The sequence below is a fragment of the Harpia harpyja genome, chromosome 1 (assembly GCF_026419915.1).
Source record: "Harpia harpyja isolate bHarHar1 chromosome 1, bHarHar1 primary haplotype, whole genome shotgun sequence".
NCBI classification, from domain to species: domain Eukaryota; kingdom Metazoa; phylum Chordata; class Aves; order Accipitriformes; family Accipitridae; genus Harpia; species Harpia harpyja.
In genome coordinates this window covers 12,479,442-12,500,653 of record NC_068940.1, presented here as the reverse complement: position 1 = coordinate 12,500,653, position 21,212 = coordinate 12,479,442, and the positions used below count along the sequence as shown (strand labels likewise).

The window sequence follows — 21,212 nt, the reverse complement described above, 5'->3', positions numbered from 1 at the left end:
CAAAGTTGCTGTCTGACCTTTAAATACATACTCTAAGCTCCACCTCAGGGCTCCACAGCCCCAAGGACTTTCTTTTCTCAGTGCCAAATGCAGAGTGCGTGCAGGTCAGTTTTGACCCCAGCTCCTCTGAGCGAGGTGCTGAGTCCACATGCTAAAGCCAAGTGCTCTTTACACATGCATGTCACCAAGCAGCTTTCCTGTACACTGAATAGAAATATTCAGGGTAAGCCTTTTCCCCTTGACTGTGTTTTCTCCTACACCTTTATCTTCTGAAGCAGCTTCTGTAAGTAACCCAAGATACAAAATTTGCCTGTCACGGTGTAAAAACACTAAAGCTCCACTGCCTTATAATCTGCTCCCTTTGCTGGGAGTCCATCACCTTTCCAGGACGTGCTGCCAGGAGACACCATTCCTAGTATAGGGTTTGACATTTGGAGCTCTCAGCTGACCACTGTTATGGTTGGCGAGGGGAATATAGTTTATAAAGCTGCTGGGGAAAGGTGTGCTACAAAAAAGCCATGGTGGAGAAGGGTGGCCAGTTGAGGACATGGTGGATTTGACTGAGAGGACTTTTCTTCTGCCCAAGCCAGGAACTGAGAGAGACCAACCACCTCTCCTCTTGGATTAGAGATGTTTCTCTGACCTTGTAGAGAATGGATGCCACCAGGCAAGAAGGCAGCCGGAGCCTGAGGGAGGCTGTGCTTGTATGGCTGGTACCTAAAGTGATACCAGAGCAGCCTTTTTTCCAGTGGCCCCCTTGGCACATGAGAGATTGGAGTATTTGCTAACATTGCATAAACACAGGGAAGCTTTCAACACTTATCAGCAGAGCAATGTTTCACAGTCAGTCCTGGCACAGGTCAGACTGCCCAGCAGGATGGGTATCTCTGCTACTCTATCTTCTGCCATAAGCCAGCAGCAGCCAGCGGCTGGCATGTCTCTGGAGGAGGCACCCACGTTGCACATCTCTGAGCATGCCAGCTCCCTGCTTTCCCTACCTGGACATCAGTCTGGGGATGCCAGCCCGAGGAGTGGAAAATAGTTTTCACTTGTTGTCCCTAACTAGCATAAGGTGCCCCAAAGAACAATAAGTTTAGAGAGGCTTTAGTCCAAATGTTGGCAAGATCAGTCACTGGCTTCCTTGTAACTTCCCCCTCCCTACATAGCTGTATCTAAGGTTGGGTTAACTCTGAAGCATAATGATGGCAAGTTTAAATGACAGTATTGCTAACTGTTTCAGTGCTGATTGTTTGACATACTTAGCAGGCTGTGTGCAGATGTCCAGCACAGCTTCATGTCTTGGGACTTCTTCCATTTCTCTGATCCCAAAGTAACATATGCTGATTTTCCAGTGCAAGAGCAACCTCATGTATTTGTTTGGAAGTCTTTGCCCCAGTAAGACTTCAGAAAAGTTGACCTCTCCTGGTTTACTATGGGTCAGCAAAGATTTTCATTAATTCAGTGGTGGTAATGACTGATGTCCAAATAATATTGTTTATTTAATCAAAAGAACATATTGTGCAAAGAGCAAATATTTTAAAAGAACAATTATTTCCTGTAGCTGTTCATTTACCACGCTGGAATTCTAGAAAGCCATGAAAGAGGGTTGGAGATGCCCACAAGAGATCTTCAGGTCCACGTCTGGTCCATGGCACTCCTGATAGATGCTCAGCCAACCTGTTCATAGTCACCTGTAAAGCTGGAAAATTCAGGTTGGGCTTCGGAGAAAGATAGCTTTGACAGTGAAGAAAGTGCAGCACCAACAGAGGATAAGGAGGTATGGAATCACCCTTGCTGATGATTTTTAAGTCACTAGACATAAGCCATGTTTCTGGTGGCTGCTGGATGCCTGTTGCGGAGACACTGCTTGGGACGTTCAGGCAGTGAGTGTCCTGATGTAAGGAGGTCAATATTTTTTTGTTCAGATGTGTTTGTTTTAAGGGCTGTAGGTCCTATTCTGTGTTACTCACCTTGTTGTTAAGGTCACGTTCTCCAGACACTTCAGTGCAAATTATCTTCTCTTGTTGTCTTAGTTTTTTTCTTCCAAGATAGCGTCTCTGCAGACCTCTTGGTCTTTGCCCCAAAGAAGCTGGAACATAAGGGTTTATGCAAAACTGTATAAGCAGCAGTTTGCGTAATACCTGTCCACTGTCACAGTACCTCATCACTCACCAGGCACCCAGCTCAGGCCCCACTGTTACGATCTGGTCTATCGAGTACGTACACTTGTACCAAGCAGTGAATTTGGTCACTCAGTCAGAGGGCTTGTTTTTGCAAATGAGCTAAACCAGCAAGACTGAGTGAAGTCAATCCTTATTGCTGCATGGACGCTGATGGTTTAGTTGCTGGCTGGGGTTAAACCATGACAATAGGACACGAAACCTTGCTGCACCATGTACTGCTAGCAGCAGAGAGAAGCACAGCAATTATCTGGGAGGTAATCATTCCCTTCAGGTTAAATTAAATTCATTTTGGTTTAATTTAAGACAGTTGGGAACAGTTTTCAAGCTAAAATAATAAAAGCCTCTCCTAAAGTGAAAAAATACATGGCAATAATATTGACATAAGGCAAAAATAATAGACATGTACTGTCCACAAAAGGTTTTCTGTTAATGAAATTGAACCAAAACAAGTTTCTGTGGACTATAACCCAGAGGCCAATGGATCTTAGATATCTTTGACAAGAGGGATCACTGACCTCAAACTCCGCTGGGACAGAGCAGGAATTCCATGGCCCAGGTGATTTTTTACATTGTGCTTTAACACAAAGAAACTTGAGGCAGGTCAACAGGCAGAAAGCACATGCTTTATTCACTGGTTTTGTAGCTGATGGCATACATCAAGCTCAAGGTTAAATGGAAAATTGTAGCCAGTGGCCAGCCAAGAAGAGATGCAGTCAGGAGTCCTCAGGTCAACGTCCTCTCCTGGGTGTCTGCTCCAGTGCAGCAGGGGATCACCATCTTATCAACAACCACCCCCTATAATTATCCCCTGGTAAAATTATACCCTTCATTAAAGCCTGCTCAAGTTGCCTTTCAGTGATCTTTGTCTGATGACAACACTGGCACTGACTGGATTATGCTTAATTAGGTACAAATGTTGCACGCTAATTGGCTGCTAAGCCTTGTACATGTCTGTAATTAGGTAATACTTATGTATTGAAATGACTATTATTTACTCATTATCTGTCATATTTGTTCTAATACGGAGTCATCAGTCTAGAAGGCACCAAGTGGACAGGGTACGGGAATCTCAGTGCAGACTACAAATTGTAACTCAACAGCAAGGCGCTGGGAAGGTAGAGGTGAAGAGGACAGAAGGATGGCTGAGCTGTAGGAAGCAAGCCCTTTCTCAGGGAGTATAACATAACAAATGCACCAGTGCAAGGCCATGAGGAGAAGCCCAGAGTATGTAAAGTGAAAGGCTACAAGCAAAAAAGCCCTCTAAAAAATGCAAATGGAAGGCCTTTAGCAATAGGCAAGTACAAGCACTTAAGCACTGTGCAACATCTGGATAACACAAGCCCCTCTAAGCCTCATAAAAATGCCATGGTAATAGGGTGTGGGGTTTTGAGCATATCCTGCATTCTGGGTACACCCAGAATTTCAAACTATCCTGTGCATTTGGCACACAGCAATTGATGGGAAGGTCTGAGCTTTTATTTCCGAGTTCCATTGTGTGTACAATATACCGTAGGTGGGGAAGATTAAAGAGTAAGGAACACCTAAATCCAGAAAGAACAAAGCAGAACTCAAGAGCTGAATGTCAGTAATTGCATCAGGTGCAAAAATACAATTAGTGACATTATAACTACTGAAATTAAATATCAATTTATATGAGTATGCCCTATAATACTTTTGACAGCCTCAAACATTGTGTGATATCAAATAAAAACAGGATGACAGCTCTCCAATTTGTGAAGAAGTAGTACTAGAATCATTAAAGCTCACTTAAAGGATTTTATTCCGTAAGATACAAGGACAGGAAAGGTTTTAGTGCACAGAGGATAAGTGCTTATACATGCCCACTAAAACCATGCATACATCTGTAGCTATTAAGACACAGCAGTTTTTCTAAAATACAAATGCTGTACATGGAGTAACAAACCCTGCAGCAGCACCATGGAAAACTTTGGTCTGAAGGAGAGAGTGGTAAGAGGATCATTCCCTTTGGGATAGGACCCACCTCACTTCAGATATTGCAGGCACATGGATTGCACGCTAGTTGTGTCCGTGTCTTCCTCTAGTCAGTAGAGAGAAACGGGTACCACTGGAGACAATCCTTACCATATAAATATCCATTTAGGATGCCTGGTGGTGAGATGAATCCAGCTGATTTCTCTCCCCTACTAATTTTCACAAGAGATCTTGCCATCTCCTGGACAATATTTTCTCCAGCGTGCCTCTCCAAGGTTGGCTCTTTAAGTGTGCAAGAGCTCTGCAGCCACAACGCAGTGATATTTTTCCCTTCAAAACAGCTTCACTTTCCTCTCCCACCTTCCCTCTTTCCTCCCAGTGTTTAGGTCCTTTTTGCTAGCAGAATGGCATTTTTTTCCCCCGTTGCTAGGTTGGTAGCCTAGTTTCCCAAGGAAAGGAAGCTTACGAGATCACACTGTCTGTGTAAGTGCCAGTCAGTCCCTCCTAAATAATTTTTTGAGCCTGTGAGCTGAGTTTGATCAAACTTGACAGGGGATGGAAGTCTCAAAGGTTTGAGCTGCCTACAAGTGCTGTGGAAGTAGGCAGGCAGAGGAGGAAAACCCTGGGAGTGTATCCACTGCAGAAACACAACTGTACTACTAGACACCAGAGAGTCCACATAGGAGACAGTCATTACCACTGAACACTACGGGAGATACAATTTCACAGATTCAGCATCTCACAAGACGACTCGATTAATATGAGCATGAGCAAAACGTTCTTCTTCCCTTCTTCTAGAGCGCAAGGCTTCCAGTTACAGAGCAGCAGGGGGAGAGCTTGGAAACAACAGGCCGGCAGAGTGAATTTAGAGATAATTGCTACTCCTTCTCACGCCGGTACTCATGCGGAACTCTGCTCGACTTCCCTGTGACTCCGGTACCCCCATTTGCATGATCTAGTTCACACAAAGGACGAGATCGGAAACTTCAGACTGTGGACTAACGCAAGCGGAGCAAGTCCTAAATTGCAGTGAGCTGGCACAGCTCCGCTGTGGTCAGTGAAGCTGCCTTATAATGGGCCATAATTCCTAAGCGCAGCTCTATGACTAAGCGTCCAGCTTGTTTTCCTTTGCATTTGTCTATATTACAGTTGCTGATGGCAATTCGTTTACGATGAACACGAGTTGGAGCATAAGCTAAAGACCCTCAAAAACTGTGCCTGGTGCATAGGCTGGCTCTTGCTTATTCCTGCTGTGGCTTTTCCTAGAAGTCAGCCACCTCCGGACTGCCTGACTAGTGAGCCTGAACAAACACCTCACGGTTCCTTGTTAACACTAGCAATGGAGAAAACCAAGCTATTCGCACAGGTAGTATTCAAAGACAAGCTGAAATCACTCAGCCTATGGAAAAAAAAACCAAACTAACCACAGCTGACATTAAAATGGAGACTGGGGAGTTGTGCAACTTTGTGTGTTCAGTGAAATATTGATGTTTTCCTCTTCTCCTAAGCCTTCTAAGTATTGATGTGCCAGATCTCTGATTTAGGTGGAGAGAGTGCAAATCACTGACACCTAAAGAAAAGGGAGGGAAGGGAATGAAATGAACCTTTGATGCACAGCAAAACAGGGAGCTCGCAAGCAGTGAGTGACGTGGCTGAAGGTGGACTGGGATCTCTGCGAGAAGGACAGGTACTGCAACTTGTCCTCAACAGCCTAGCCAAGGGCACAGGCTGAAATTCACAGCCTGAAAATGCCTGCAGTGCAGCATCTGCATTAGGTAGGTATGCTACAACATTCTTTAAAATGAGGCTTCTTTGGAGGGAGACGTGAACCACAGCTCTTGTGTGCTCAGGGCTGAATGTTTTCTGTTACACAGCAGATCTATGAAGCCATAGGGAAGCATCCTTTACCTATTATTTGTTGTTGTCATTTCAATCCAGACGTTTTTCTTCTGATGAAAGCTAAAAGATAAAATAAGATCGTTCTAATTAATAATGTCTACCTCCTCGTGTAGCATTTTTCACCCACCAAAGATCTCAAAGTGGTACTCCCATTTAATAGACAGTAGAAGTAAGAGTAAGGGAGATCAAATAAAATGTCTTGGCAACAGAACAAAACTAAGTCTTGCATCACAGGTCTAGTAAAAGGGACAAGGGCGCCTATTAAGCCTCAACAAAGAGCAAAGCTTAGGACAATTTTCTGACATATTGGATCCTTAAATGAGGCGTTGCGAAACTAATGTGACCAATGCTCCATGCTAACAAAATATGTTCTGGATTTTTCATCTGACAACATAATTTAGGGATTTCTTGGAATATGGGCAATTAAATGGGGCAGTGGCTTTACAGGAATCATTCTTTTGCAAAGGCAGTCTGTGCCAGAGGACTGGAAAATTGAAAGTGCCCCAAAGGAGCGCAGGAATGGGTAGGACCTTTTTCACTACCCAGTCAAAATAAAATGCATTAAAAGGAGTATAAATACCAAACTATCAATCTACTGCAAAACTTCTTGTACTTAAGATACTACTATCAGAAGTTCTGACAGAGAGACGCTATACTAGACACAAGATAGGACTCTTGAAGAGGTGCATTTGGCAGAATTAGACCATGTACCTAGCCAGTCCTGAAGTAAACTTACTGATAGTATCTGCAGCAAAATAGGTGGTTTAAGGAGGGATAAATCCAATTAAAACAATTCTTATCAACATCAGTGATGATTTTTTTTTCTTATGTTTTCTTCCTTTCTTCCTTCTATTTTTTTTTTTTCAGTTTGGTTGACTGGGATTTAGTTTTTTGTTCCCTGCCTTAGGGAGTATCAGTTTGAATATCGTTTCTAAAGTGTTATAAAAATTGGTGGTATTAAAGGATGCACTGCCCATCCACTCTTGAGCCTGCTGCTTCACAACAGAAAAGGTGCCCTGTGGATTTGATCTTTGATGCTTGAGAAATTTAGTAAGTTTTTCACAGTCCTTAATAAATTGATATCATAGGCAAGAAATCTGGAGGCATGAAGTACGATGCACACACAGCACTTCATGTTTTTGGTTGCATGAACCTGGAGTTTGTATTTGGATAGCATCCCTGTCAGAGGCAAAACTGAGCATTCAAAATCCTTACCTAGGCAGAATGCATATTGACTTCAGGGGATACTTCTTCCCAGAGAAGGGCTGTGTAAAGAAGGTCAGGACTAGTTGTTTGTCCCCTGCAGCACGCTGTTTCTGTTGCTGAGGTGACTTCCAGCACCTGTGAGCATGGATGTCTGCTGGTGAATACCAGCACTTGGGTGAACTGATGGTCAGTCTCACCTTGACCTTCAGCAGGCTGTTTCCATCTTTCCTTCATATCAGCTTAGGAGATAAACAAACAAACAAAATAAAACAAACAACAAAAGCTAAAAATCTAGGGCAGAGACCACAGGCTGGGTTTCTGATCATTTGAATCATTTAAACCTATTTCTGCAGTATCTTCTGAAAGGCAAAACCTATGCCAGCCCAGCCTGCCCATCCATTAGCAAACCCTTAGCTCAGGAGTATGGGGCTTTGAGTAACATCTTCTAACACAGACCCACTGTGGGGATTTGAGGAGAAAGAAACAGTCATTAACTCACCAATGATGGTACTGTGTCTCTCTCCCACACCACCTCCAGCTTTTCTTCTCACTGGTGGAACTGGGCAGCAGAGGGTCCTTAGCCCAAAGCAAACGAAAGCCCCTTGCTGTACCACCACTGCAATGGGCCTTGTGTTGAAACTGTCCCTCAGGAGAGACAGCAGCCAGCTGGAAGCATATTTGCCAACAGCACCATTGATCATCAGCTGCCTGTAGCCTAAAGCAACTCTTTCAGACAGCTAAGTTGCATCTGATTTTGTAACAGACTCCTCTGCAGTCCCCATCACTTTCCCTGCTCCCTCCCTGCAACCCCTGGAAAAAAAAAAAAAAAACAAAAAAACAAAAAACAAACCAAACCCACCACCTTTGTCCTGTGATGAAAAATGAAGCGGCTCTGAAAAATAACCTGATTTGCCACCTCTTCCCATGAGTCCTGCCAGCTACCTCCTGCACCGGCCTCGCTCTGCAGCAGCCCGTAAGCAGGATCTGCAGCTAAGGTGAAGGAGAGGGAAAAGCTGGAGGAGGAGGAGGGAGGGGGAAGGCAGAGAGGCTGCATACCTAGAAAGCCAGGGCTATTCCTGCTGCCCACCCTGGAGGCACCACCTCTGCATCAGGCAGGAGTAACAGAGGGAGAATCTGGCTCTCTGGATTTAACAAGCTCACTTTCCTTTAATTGGGGCCCTCAGGCACTGCTGTAGTGCACCTAATGGCACTAATTATTAATGAATCAGCCCTGATGAATAGAAAGGCTGAACTGGCCTCTGTCTCCTTGGGTTGTCAGCCCTTCACAGAGCCTACTGGATTTCACTGGGCAGGAAAACAACTGCACAGATTTAAACAGGGCCCTGGAAAGGAAGAGGGCTGGGAGAGTCACCGATGTATTTGTCCCTAGACTGTGCAAACCAGCCAGGGACCAACAGCATCTCACTGCTTCTTCTGAGGTATAGATGTAGTCACAGGAAGTCCTGCGAGAAATGGGTACTGCACCTTACTTTTATAGCATCCCTCCCTGCTCACTCCATGAGGATCAACCTGTTCACTCTTGCTACCATTCAGACAGCTTTTCCTCAGTCTTATGTGTCCTGGCTTAAGCTTTTGCTCCCAGCACAGGCCCGCTCCATCTCCCTGTTACAGCCTTTGAACAGGAGCAGATGGGAAAGGGACTTCCCCCCCCCCCCCTTTAAAGCAAAAAAATCAACCATCACCACCTCAGCCCAGTGCTGGCTCAGTCTCTCCACCTCGGAGGGCAGCCCAAGGGGGGACCGAGGCGCAGCCCTCCCTCCAGGGCTGAGCCAGGCTGCTGAAAGGTGGAGGCTGGCAGAGAGCAGCCGATTGCCAAGCCCGGGTTCATCCAGCACTGACAGGGAAGGAAGGAGCCAGCTTTCTGCGGCCCTCCGGGGACTGCGGGGCTGCGGTTGCTCAGTCGGAGCTGGGGACAGGAATTAGGGCAGGCAGAGCCGCAATGGCTGCAACCCTCCCCAATTAGCCAGCCAGCTAGAAAGGCACTGGCTTGTCTTTTGTTTCAGCTGTGGGTTTTTTCCCTGTTGATCTGCGTTTACGGTTTGGGGTTGGTTTTTTTCTTCCTTCTGTGTGTGTTATGTGTGTATTTTTTTGTTTAAGTAGGTAATAATTTTACTGTGGTTACTGTCAACGTTTAAATGCTTTTCTGTTGCCTTTTTTTTCCCCTCCCCAGTTCACCAGCTCACGTTTGCCCAGGAGTTAAAGGGTGTTCAGAGGCTTGAACCTTTCCAGCTTTTGCTACAGCAGCCGCTGCCTGGGGCAGTGGGACCAGCCCGGCAAGAGACAGGCCAGCCTCCCCCCGCAGCCCTCTCCTGCCAGCCCTTACAAACCCTACAGGTGCAAGGCGGCAGGAGGCAAACCGAGTACGCTCAGTCCCTTTCTGGGACTTGGGGAAGAGCCTATGTTTCCTTGGCCGCAAAACAAGGCAAGACAGAGCAATCACCCCTGGGTTAAACAAAAATCGACCCTTGCACTCAGGCTTCCGAAATAACCCCTGAAAGGGGCAGAAAGGGGAACAACAAACGCCTTGTGCATTGAGGGGCTCTTATAAAATGAAGAGGAGGAAGGGGTGAGAGGGAGTTTGTGGGTTGCTCGTCTTGCCCGAAAAAATTACCGAGCTGCCGGCGGGGAGAGCCTTGCTTGCCGGTTGCCCGGGGGGAGCTGAGCCGGCGGGACCGGGGTTTGCTGCCGTCCCTGCCGCCTGTGCGGGAAATCCCAGGGGTGCAAGGCAGGTTTTTGAGCAACAAATTCCTCCTTGCTCCCCGGCTCTCCCGGGATGCCCGGTGGCCGGCCTGAGCCCCGGGGATGGGCGCCCGACAATTAGGAGCCCGAAACGGGAGACTCCCCGGGAGGTGTCCGGGGGGCGGCGGGAGGGGAAGGAAGGGGAGCCGAGGGAAGGGGCCCGGGCACGACCACCGGCCGCCCTGCTGCCGCCGCCCGCCCCCTCCCCACCCGCTCGGCTGTTTTTTCCCCGGTTTGCCACCGTTTTATCATTCGCCTCAACGGAGGGCTAACTGGGGGGGGTTGCTAATTACGGAGAGATTATCCATTAGTAATTCAACCTCAGGAGAAGATAACTCGAGTCCCCTAATAAGGTGGAAATCGCCCCCTTATTACGGAGTTTCAGCTTTCTTCCGAGGGGTGAGGAAAAGCTGGGAGGCTGGCTCCCCTCCCACCGTCCTCCGACGGACGGGCACCGTCCAGCAGCCGGGAAGACGGGGCCCGCGGCGGGAGCACTCCCGGCGCCCAGCCGGGGGATGCCGGCAGCGGGAGGCACCGGCGCCCGGGCAGCCCGGGGCGAAGCGGGCCGCCTGCCGCCGGCGAAAAGTCCCCGGGGCCCAGCCGGCGGAGGTAGCAGGCTGCGGAGCCCCTCGCACCCCAGGCAAGGGCTCTCTCTCCCCTCTCTCCTCGGCAGCTGGCATTTCGTGCTGCAGGAAATCACAACGGCAGCGCCTGACCTCATGAATACAGAGATGTGCACAGAAAAATCAATTTAGGTCTAGATCCTCTGTGGGGAGGGAAAACAACCCCAACCATTTAAACAAAGCTCTGCTCTCCAGGGTTTTCCTTTTTCTTTGGTGGTGGTGGGGATTGAGTCTGGAGGGAGGGCAAAGGAAAACGAAATGCAAGCAGACCTGTGTCTGCCGAAGTGAGGCTGAGCTCTGCAAAGCCCCCCCGCTCAACACACGCATAATGTATTTTATCATTAAAAAATCAACATTGCTTCCAGTGGTAAAGGCGCCTGGCTCCAGTTCCTGAGCGCATTCGTTGCTGGGATTCAATCCGTTTGGGAAATGCAGATTGGCTTGCGACCCACTGTTTGATTTATGAACTGTTACATTTGCTATTGCTTACACATTACATTGCGGACTTCGGGAAGGAAGGGGAAGAGGGAGAGGGGGCGAAGGAGAGAGAGACCCTGCCACCCTGCACATTGGCAAAGGAGAGCTATTGCGCAGGCAACGGCTCCCCACCGGAATAAATCACCTCAAACCGACTCGCGGCCCCTACCTCCCTACCTCCCCATCACCCACCCAGCCACGCACCTACCCAGCCCCGGTCGCCAGCTGGACTCTCGCCTTATAAATAAAAAGGACATGTTTACTCTTTGATGTGTATTTCTTTATAAAGGCATCAGGCGCCTATAAATAGCCGAGGTTAGAGCAGCTTCTGCTGCGAAATCAATACCCCGTCCCCCCCTTCCCCTTGCTCCTTCGGCTGAGTTGCCTTATGAATTATGAAAGGGCTCCTCTGCGCCCCGGCTCCGCAGCCTCGTCCTTAATGGTGGTTGCTGCCCTCCCTCCGCCGGGGCTCCGCGCCGTTCCGCACCGCTCCGCGCCCGCGGGACCGCCGCGCCGCCCGCCGCCCGCCGCTGCGCGGGGTTTCCTTCGCCGGCTCCGGGCGGCTGGGGAACGGGGGTGCTGCGGTTTTGAGTTTCTGGAGGAGGAGGAGGAGGGTGGGAGGATTTATAGCGTATTTTTAAGAAATAAGTGGGGGGGGGAAGGAAGGCTCCGACTAACCACTTCAGCCGCCTTGTCCTTGTTTGAACTGAAATTGCCATGTTCATCAAGGGATCGGTTCGGGATTTAGCCTTCCTTGCCTGAAAAGCCCTGTCCTTTTCAAGATACTCTACGCATATTTTATAAAAAGGACGACAGCCTCATTTCAAACAATAATTTTTATTTTATATTTCTGTCTATACCTTGTAGCAAATCTTTTTTTTTTGCTGAATTGACTTTATAATAAACTTTTGTTTAAATTACATTTTTCTTCTCTTTTAAAATCAAGGCTCTTTTTTTCAAAATCATTTTGCTGTTGGTTTTTTTTTTTTTTGTGGGTTTTTTTTTTTTAGGTTTACAGTTAAGCCCCCTTTTTTGTGATCTCTACGGTTGGATAGTCAGGTATTTTACCGGTAGGTGTAACATCTAAAACAAAGAGGAGGAAAAAATTAAAGGCAGTGAATTCGGAAAGATGCCTTCGAACAGCAAGTAAAGGTAAACTCTCAGAAATCCGTTAGCAGCATTCCTTCACTCCTCCAGACATTTAGACATCTCTTTCTTTCGCTCTTCCCTTCCTTCCTTCCTTCCCTGTTCGTTTCTCTCTCGCTCGCTCGCTCGCTCACTCTCTTTTTCCCTTGAGGAAAAATGCTCTTTTTTTTTTTTTTTTTTTTTTTTTCAGTGGAATGACCAAAACCCAAGCGACTGTGGAGGAAAGATGAGAGATTGTGAATTATTCACCATATGCTTCACACGTGGACGTCTACCTTGGATTCATCACCAGTGCCTTTTTTTGCCTGCGTTTTTGTTCTCACCTCGCACACTGCCACATTTTTAGAGGAGCCCGTGGCCCGCCGGGATGTATCCCGGCCGATTACAACCTTAGCGTTAGGTGGCCCAGAGCCGTTCCTGAGATTGCTTTTGCACAACGAGGGCTCGAGTTTGTTTGTTTTATTTTTTTTTCTAGTTTTGATTCGAAGCGATAGTAAAGCTGAGGTCCGATTTGGGCTGCGCGCCGCTGCCTGTTTGGTAACATTTGGCAAATAAAACACACACAAAAAAAAAAAAAAAAGGGAGAACGCTTCCACAGTCCTACATGGGTGTTTCACCATCATCATCAGCCACCACCACCACCATCATCATCATCATCAACCACAGAAAAGCACAACGTCCCCAAAGCAACGGATGGACACTTCCTCTATAGATCCGGCACATGGAGAGGGTGTGGGTGTGAGTGTGCTCGCCCCCCCTAGAAAGGCAGCCAGGTCACTAGCGCGGCCCACAGAGCCGCCAGCAGCAGGGGCAAAGCCGGCGGGAGGAGGGACGGTGCCGCGCCGCTGCCGCCTCCGCACAGTTCAAATAAGCTGCCTTGGAAATCGAGGTTTTTGGATTCCCGTCTCAATTTCTCCCAGAGGTCTGTCGCTCCTTCCTGGCAATCGGTGAGCGCTGTGAGGGTGCAGGCGTGGAAATCATCCCAGTACCTGCAGGAGGGGAGAGCAGCGGGCATCAAAACAGGCACGCACCCACCTTCCCGCGTGGGGGGTGTGGGGGGGGGAGACGACCTCTTGGGCCCGCCGACCCCCCGACGGCGGAGCTGAGCGGGGGCATGCCTTAAAGGGGGGCTGGCGCCCGGCGGGGAGGAGCCGCCGCCTCCCCCGCCCTAAAACCCGGCCCCTTCCCCCCACACCCCCGCCCCAAAACACCGGTTTCTGGGAGGGATCCTCGTCCCCTCGCCTTCCCCGGGCTGCCCCGCAGCAGCCCGCCCCGTGTGCACGATGTGCGCCGGGCACCGGCTCCCCTGCCCGCTCCCGGGTGGGCTGCCGCTGGCCGGGGTTTCGGGGGATGCTCCCTCCCCAACCCCGCCTTCGGCACCAGCCCGGGCTGGGCGGGCTGGGGCAAAAATGGCTTTGCTGGGTCTTTGCCTGACGGGGGGGAGAGGGCACGCAGCCCTCGGCTGGCAGACGCCAGCCTGGGAGCCCACGGGCTCGTCCCGAGAGTTTTTCGTCACCGGTGGGAGCGGGCAGATGGGGGTGGGCAAGGCATCGCTCTTCCCAGGCGGGAGGCGGTATCCTGGAGGGTCCCGGTGCGGCGTTAGAAACCCTCGGGAGGATCCCCCGGGGCGGGAGCGGGCCCTGACTGCAGGGGCAGGAGGGGAGGAAGAGGAGGAGGAGAATGAGGAGGAGGAGAAGGAGCGGGGAGCGGCGGGAGGGACTCCTCATCCATGGCCAGGGGGTCTATAGGCAGCGAAGGGTTTCTCCTTCCCCAGGATAATTTCTAGCTGTTCCCACACATTTTTCCTGTTTCTTTTAATTCCCTTCTTCACGGAGGCTGGACCGGGGTTTGCCGCCGGGGCAGGACCCGTCCCACTGCCCCACCTCGGGGGGCGGGAGGACCTTTCCTCTCCGCCTCTGGGTTATCGAAAATCACCCCGAATTTGCGCTCTGCTTCCTATTTCCTCCTTGCCTCAAGGCAGGCGCCTGCAAATTTGGATCTTGATTTTCTTTTTTTTTTTTCTTTTCTTTTTTTAAGTAGTCCTACAGCCTGTAATTTATGAGCACTCTAAGCTGGTTGTAGACTCCCAATGTTTGCTACGTTTGTAATAAATAATGAGATACTGAGAAGCCAGAGTCTGAGAGTGTGCCTCTCCTGCAGTATTTCTGCTGTAATTGCATCTCCCAAAGGAAAATTAAATCTTCCCCATCTTCTCTCCATACACATCCCGGCACAGGGCGAAGGCAATCGGGTAGTGGGAGATGGCTTGGAAAAGGGTCTTGCTTGGAAAAGAGGTACTTTTTGCAGGTGGGGACCACCTCTGGTCCAGCACTCCAGGGCCAAAGGACATCATATTAGGACACTGCTGCCCCTGGGTATTTATTCCTCATGCAGGACACAAGGTAAACCGCAACCCAGCATTTACAGCAAGGTGCCGGCCTTAGTAGGTGCTTGGCTCAGAAATCTCTAGGTAGGAAGAGAAGACTGGAGGGTTACAGAGTCTCTTCTCTTCTCTTCTCTTCTCTTCTCTTCTCTTCTCTTCTCTTCTCTTCTCTTCTCCTCTCTTCCTTTCCTTTCCTTTCCTTTCCTTTCCTTTCCTTTCCTTTCCTTTCCTTTCCTTTCCTTTCCTTTCCTTTCCTTTCCTTTCCTTTCCTTTCCTTTCCTTTCCTTTCCTTTCCTTTCCTTTCCTTTCCTTTCCTTTCCTTTCCTTTCCCCTTTCCTTTTCTTTCCCCTTTCCTTTTAATCTCACTTTCCCATTTCACGTCCTTCGTTTTCTGATTTTCGTGGAGCAAAATCAGAAAAAACCTATTCTGAACATATTTATGTCTAAGGACCTTATCTCGTTTCTAATTACGATTTTCTCTATTTTTTGTGTGTGTGTTTTGTTTTCTTCGGCGGGACGAGTTTGTGCGGGAAAGCAGCAACGAGGAGAGACGGGAAAATATCCTGTGCAGCCGGATTTTCTTTTTTTTTTTTTTTTTCCCCAGACGTATCGAAAATGTCCGTTTCTGACTCCCTGCCTGGGACGCGAGACCCCGAAGCTCGCCGGCTCCCTGCAGCCGCCCCAGGTTTCCCTTCCCTTGGTAAGATCCGCTGCCCTGAGCTCTGGGGAAAACTACCCCAAATTCAGGGCTCCTCCAGCTGTCCCAGTTCCTCCAGCTTCGGAGAGGAATTGAAAAGGAGGGGCGCAGGAGCCAATTTTGCAAGGCGAGCTCTTTATTATTATTATTTTTCCCCTTTATCTTTGCCCCTTCCTTCTCCTCCCCTCTGTGCCAGGAGCGGTGTGAAACTGGGGGGGGGGGGGGGAATGGGCTTTCCCCGAGGGCCAGGGGGTGGAGGAGAGCTGCCGCTGGGCGATTAATATTGTGGTTGGGCTCTTTTCTTTTTAATTATATTTCGTTTTCCGAGGAACTGCCTCCCTAGCGCCTGCCTCTGCCCTGAGCGCCCGGGGGGATCCCGGAGCCTGCCAGTGAGCGTGGGTCCCAAAGGCAGCGATAAGGAAAGGGGTAACGACCCCCGTGCAGCTGAGGTCAACACCCCAGTGCAAAGCAGGAGAAGGGAAAGAATACAAGAGAGGAGCTAAGGAGGGCGGGAAAAAAAAAACAAACCCAAAAAACCCAACAGCAAAATAAACCACCCAGATTCACGGAGGGAAAAACTAAAAAAGACATTGTAAAAACTCCCTCCAGACTTCACTGTTCCCCAAGCCGGGCCTGTCCCCATGGCATAGCGCTTGGAGGGACCCTGGAGCGGAGAATCCAACCCAAAAGCACCAAACCCCGCGTTACTTCTGTTGCTTCCCTTCCCACCGCCACCATCCAGCCTCCGCCCCCCCCCTCCAACTTTGCCCAGCCCTGGGTGACCCCCTAGTCCCGCTCTCCCCCCGCGGCCCCGAAGGAGAGAGGAAAGACCTACGCGCAGATCGTTTGGAGGTTTCTCTTGTCGTCCAGGTCCTGCGGGTAGTTGGCCATGTTATCGCCCAGCCGCAGCAAACAGTCCGAGAAGCCCCTAAAGACCGCATCGCACCGCCCCGCCGCTCTCACCGCCTGCACCAGGTACGCTGGGGGGGGGCAGGGGCACAGGTCAGCACCGCCGGCTCCCCGCCCGCCCCGGCCCCCCCCTCCGCCGCCCCCCCCTCGCCCCTTCCCTGCCTCCCCCCCCCCGCCGTTGCTAAAGGCGCGCCCCGCCGGGCAGCGGCGATCTGGGGCAGGAGGAGGGCGGGGGGGACCGAGCCAGGGTCCCCATCGGACACTTGGGGACATGAGTCAGGGGCTTGTCGCCCTTTTTGCTTTTTGAGCACCAGGGGTTTCGGTGCCCGTGGACTAACGGTGTTGATTTCAGTCTTTTTTTTTTTTTTTTTTTTCTTTCCCCGAGGGCTGAGCAGGAGGGAAGGAAGGATAGGTGAAGATGCGTTGCCTGCTTCTCCCCGGACTTGCTCCTTTGTTAGAAATTTCCGCCTCGAAGCAGCAGGAGCGTTTCTCCGTACAAACACTGGCGCGCACACACGGCTCCTTATCGCCCGGGTCGCTCGGCAAATACCGTGCAAGACGCAGCAGGAAAAAAATTAATAATAATAATAATAAGAAATCACTAGGAAGAGCTGCGATAAAGGCACGAAAAGGAGGGACCCCAAAGCCGCGCACGCAGCTGCGGGGGGCGCCGGCCCCGCGCCTGCCTGGGCTCGGGGCAGCGGGGCGGGAGGGGCAGGGATGAATCCCGCTCCCTCAAACCTGCTGCCTCGGGCATCCTTCGGGATTGCGCTAGGGATCGGCACTCGGTTCAATACAACGGTAACAAACCCATGAACAACCGCCCGCACGCGGGGATATAAAATGAATTACGGCGTGCTGCGTGAGATGCCCCCCCCCCTCCCCGGGTGTCCGCGGCTGCCGGGCCAGACCCCGCGGGGGAACGGGACGGGCCAGGGGCGGGGACGGGCCAGGAGGGGACGGGCCAGGAGAGGACGGGAGGCAGGGACACTGCTGCTGCATGAGGCGGCCCGCAGGACTCAGGCCACGGCCTGTGCAGCCGCGCAGCACCGCGCCCAGGCAGCCGCAGCCGGCGGGCTGGGGTACCGGGGCACGGGGAGGGGGTGCGGGGGGGGGTGATGTATGCTGATCCCTAACCGCTCTCCTGGCACCGGCGGGGGTCGGGGACGCCGCGCTGTCCCTAGGCCCGGGCTCGACCCCGGGCAGCGCAGCTCTCTTTCGGAGCCTTCCCCCCCTTCCCGTTCGGAGGAGCCCCCGGCCGCCCACACCGCCGGGGTGGGGTGGGATGGGTGGGGTGGGGGTCCCCTCCCGAGGCCGTGTCCCCAGGACACGGCTGTGTGTTTGTTTGCCGGGCACCGGTTACAAGCTAAATGGCTGACTCCAAAAGAGACTGTTTCAACCCAGATCCCCCTCTCGCCGTTTGATTCATCGCTAACACGACTTGGTGGCCACTCCCCTCTACACACACACACACACACCCCCCCCAGCACCAGCCGTCACATCAAACCCCCAGCAGGCTACAGACGTTGGCTACGTTAGGAAAAAAAACCCAGGCAAACAAATAGAGAAGAACGGAGGACCATCCCGAGGGTGCGACCGTGTCCTATCAACCCCGCGCCATCCCGCTCCGGCAGCTACAGCGGGAAAGGGGAGGGGAAGTTGCCACGAATTTCTCCAAAAACGTGACGGGCTGCGATGAAAATACGGGGTCCGAAGCGGAGCCCTGCCCCGGGCCGGGCAGGGGGAGAGGGTCAGGTTTGGGACCGGCGGGGCTCAGAGCATCCAGCCCCTCCGAGGGGCGGCCTGGCCCTCGCCGGTCCCTCCGCACAGGGTACCCCCGGTCCAAAGCCGCCCTAAACACCCCCCCTCCGAAAAAAAAAAAAAAAAAAAAAGAAAGAAGCAATAGCGGACAGACGAGGGTCTTGCCCGGTTAAACGACAGAGGGATTTCGCTTGAACTAGGTCGCTTGTGCTTTGCCGTAGCCCCGACCTCCTCGCTCCCCCCCCCCCCCCCCCCTTCAAAGACAGGAGTGTGCAGCAATTTGCAATGCAGCAGGACCGCAGGAGCCATCCATAACGGATCGTGCCCCCTCCCGAAACCCTCTCCACGTCCTCTCAGTCCGCCTGCCCTTTAGCTGCGCCTGGTCCATCCCTCCTGTCCCTGGGCGCCTTCCGCGGAGACTCAGTCCCCGACCCCCCCCCCCACCCCGTCACCTCCCAAAATGTCAGAGATTTCGGACAGCTCCAATAAATAAATAAATAAATAGATAGATAGATAGATAGATAAATAAATAAATAAATTTTTCTTTTTTTTTTTTTTTTTTAAGCCCCGGTGCATAGACATTTTGGGATCGAGCCGAACATCCATTTCACACGAGCCGTTACCGGGGCCGGGGCAAAGGCAAACGGCCCTTTGCAAACCCCACACCGACAACCAGAAGCTGATTTCGGGGCGGGGGGGAGGTTACCCGAAATATCGAAGGAGGAGCAGAGAGGAGAAAAGCCCTCCACGAGCTTCAAAGCCGTCCTCTCCCAGGGCACCGCAAAGCCACCGCACCGCCACCATCTCCGCGGTGTGCAGCAATATTTGGGGGTAACTTTCCAAATGACTGCTCATGCTCACGCCAGCCCGGGGACGGCGATTCCCAACCACTCTAGCTACCTTTTGAAATTTCGCCATGAATAAAATCCTCCCTCGGTTGAGTCAAATAAACACAAATGAGGGAAAATCCTCCTCCTCCAAACGAACAAACAAGCAAAAAATATAAGGACTGAAATTAGGGGTAACATCCAAATAACGCCTTCCCCCTTCTTTCTCTGACAGTACAGAAAATGGCCTTCTGAAGAGTTCAGCCTCATTTAAAATGGAATGGTAATAGGAATGGAGGGGTTTGCATCGTATATCCACATTTTCCAGAGGTCAACATTTCATCGCAATATTTCTTATTTTTTCTTTTCTCGATGAGGAAATGTTCAAGGCATTTTACCTCCTTCTTTCCTCCCTTTCTTGTTCTCCCCTCTCTTTTTTTTTTTTTTTTCTCTTCTCTTCTTTCTTTTGGTACCCATAAAACGCTGCAGAGATTGTCTGGAGAGGAGGGTGACCGAGCAAAAGGATCTCTAAATAGCAATGCCGAGCATTTTTTTTTATTGTAGCAGAATTCCTTTGCAGGCAAATATTTTCAAAGGTCTCTTCACACCTCACAATCTGGATAATAAAAGACGCGCTTTAATCGCCCTTTCCTTGAAGCCCAGTTTTGGATCATGCTCGGGAATATACATATTCAATGTATAATCTTTAAAATTTGCCTGTACAGGACCAAAGTGGTCATTAACTTGGAGATTGTTTAATGACTGTAACTCAAAAAATTTTCAGCAAAGAAATGTTGAATAAAATGAACCTGAGAGCAAACCAACAAAAAGAACCAGCGACAAACCCAAGATACTAAACAAAACCAGCAACGAGCACACAAAAACACATACCGGCGTGGAGGGAAACCTGTTCTATTTTAAGTAACTTAGCATATATAGAAATTTTTTGGACCCGCTCGTTTTTTGACAGCCGTTGTCCGAGCACAAAATTAACGATCGGGCGGTGGGACTTTGCGGTTTTTAAATAATTTTTATTTGCTTAATCCCCGCATTAAGGTGGATTTTTTTTTTTAAGTTAGTGATGGGTTTTGTTTGGGTTTAGGATGCTCTGCAAATGGGAAAGCCTCCAAGTTCCCAAAGGGAGCCCTTCACTTGTCCCCCTAATTTTCTGCAAAAAAACTTTCCAGCTAGATCTCTCGCAAGCCATTTTGTGCCGGTTCTTATTTCTCTGTCCCTCGGGGAGGGGGTGTGTGCGGATTTCTTAGGACTGAAGTTCCCAAATTATCGGTGGAAAGGAATGCAGGGGATATCCGAAAAGCAGATACAAATGCAGTCGTTCGTGGGGACGGAGAGAACAGGAGGGGGGAAAAGGAGGAAGAATAAGGGGGGAGAAGCGAAGTATGAATGAGCATGCACTGATTTAGGAAAACGAACAACAAAAGTGAGTTAAGAGGAATAAGAAATCGGCTCCCTTTCCTGCGGATCCCCCCTGCCTTGACAGCGCGAAGAACGGCGAAGATGCCACCGGGAAGGAGGCAGGGGGAGCGGGGAGCGGGGAGCGGGGGGTCCCTCCGCCGCCCCAAACCGCGGCCGTCGGCGCAGGTTATTTCGACATTCCGCTTCTGCATGCATCAGCCGGGCTTTGGTGCGCACAACTTGATACCGAATTTGGCAGTCCACTTACCTATCTGTACAGCAAGGATCAGAGAAATATATCTGCCGTTCAACTTAAGTCCCATCCTACATTTAGTAAAACCATTTGCGGCTGCAGATCTTTAAATAGTTACTTTGGAGAACGTGGGGGAAAGCTGAAAAATAGGCATTGCCAACAAGTTCCGAGCAGCGGAGGACTTTGCAGACAAGGGGGGGAGACAAGAGGAGAAGGAGAGAAAGAGGGAGGCAGAGGGAGAGGGCGAGGAAGACTAGCTGGGAATGGTTCGCTCCATTAGGAGGGGGCGGAGGAAGTACAGCCTCACGCCCACCACCGGCCCTGACGCGGGGGGATGACACGGACCGGGTTTTTTTTTTCCCTTCTTCTTCTTCTTATTTTTTTTTTTTTTCCAGTGTGCACCTTGGAAGAGAAACGCCATTTATAGGCATCACAGGCTGGATTTATCCGCTCTCCCCGTGTCCCCCCGCCCCATTAATCGCCGAGAAACTCCCCCCCCCCCCCCCGCGCCGCGCTCCTCCAGCTCCGTGTGGCGGCGGGGGGGGGTGGCAGCCGGGACCGTCCCCCCGGGGCGGGAGGGATGCGGGGGCGGGGGGGGACACACGCACACGCACACACACACACACAGACACACGCAGACGGAGGAGCCGCCCCCCCGGGGGTGGGGATAGCACGGCAGAACACCCCCCCCCCTCCCCGCCCCCGGGCCGCCCCGTCGG

The 21,212-nt window shown here is 50.9% G+C and overlaps 1 protein-coding gene and 1 long non-coding RNA gene across 2 annotated transcripts; both read right to left on the bottom strand.

Annotated features, from left to right (window-relative positions):
• Positions 1–2,786: 2,786 nt before the first annotated feature.
• Positions 2,787–7,470, bottom strand: LOC128137698 (uncharacterized). Its single transcript, XR_008233809.1, has 2 exons — positions 7,251–7,470; positions 2,787–6,095 (listed from the first exon to the last, which is right to left on the bottom strand). It is a non-coding gene; the product is annotated as an uncharacterized LOC128137698 (long non-coding RNA).
• Positions 7,471–11,922: 4,452 nt separating this feature from the next.
• On the bottom strand, positions 11,923–20,831 carry NRN1 (neuritin 1). The gene is made up of 3 exons (XM_052778760.1): positions 20,509–20,831; positions 16,163–16,307; positions 11,923–13,236 (listed from the first exon to the last, which is right to left on the bottom strand). The coding sequence occupies exons 1-3, from the start codon at positions 20,561–20,563 to the stop codon at positions 13,005–13,007; spliced, it is 432 nt and encodes a 143-aa protein (XP_052634720.1). The 5' UTR covers positions 20,564–20,831; the 3' UTR covers positions 11,923–13,004.
• Between the last annotated feature and the right edge of the window lie 381 nt (positions 20,832–21,212).

What these genes read in the sequence shown, in the direction of transcription:
- NRN1 (XM_052778760.1), bottom strand. Translation starts at nt 20,563, where the DNA reads ATGGGACTTAAGTTGAACGGCAGATATATTTCTCTGATCCTTGCTGTA. An exon ending in GATCCTTGCTGTACAGATAG is followed by an intron (nt 16,308 to 20,508) that starts GTAAGTGGACTG and finishes GCCCCCCCCCAG; the next exon opens with CGTACCTGGTGCAGGCGGTG. An exon ending in AACCTCCAAACGATCTGCGC is followed by an intron (nt 13,237 to 16,162) that starts GTAGGTCTTTCC and finishes CCCCTCCTGCAG; the next exon opens with GTACTGGGATGATTTCCACG.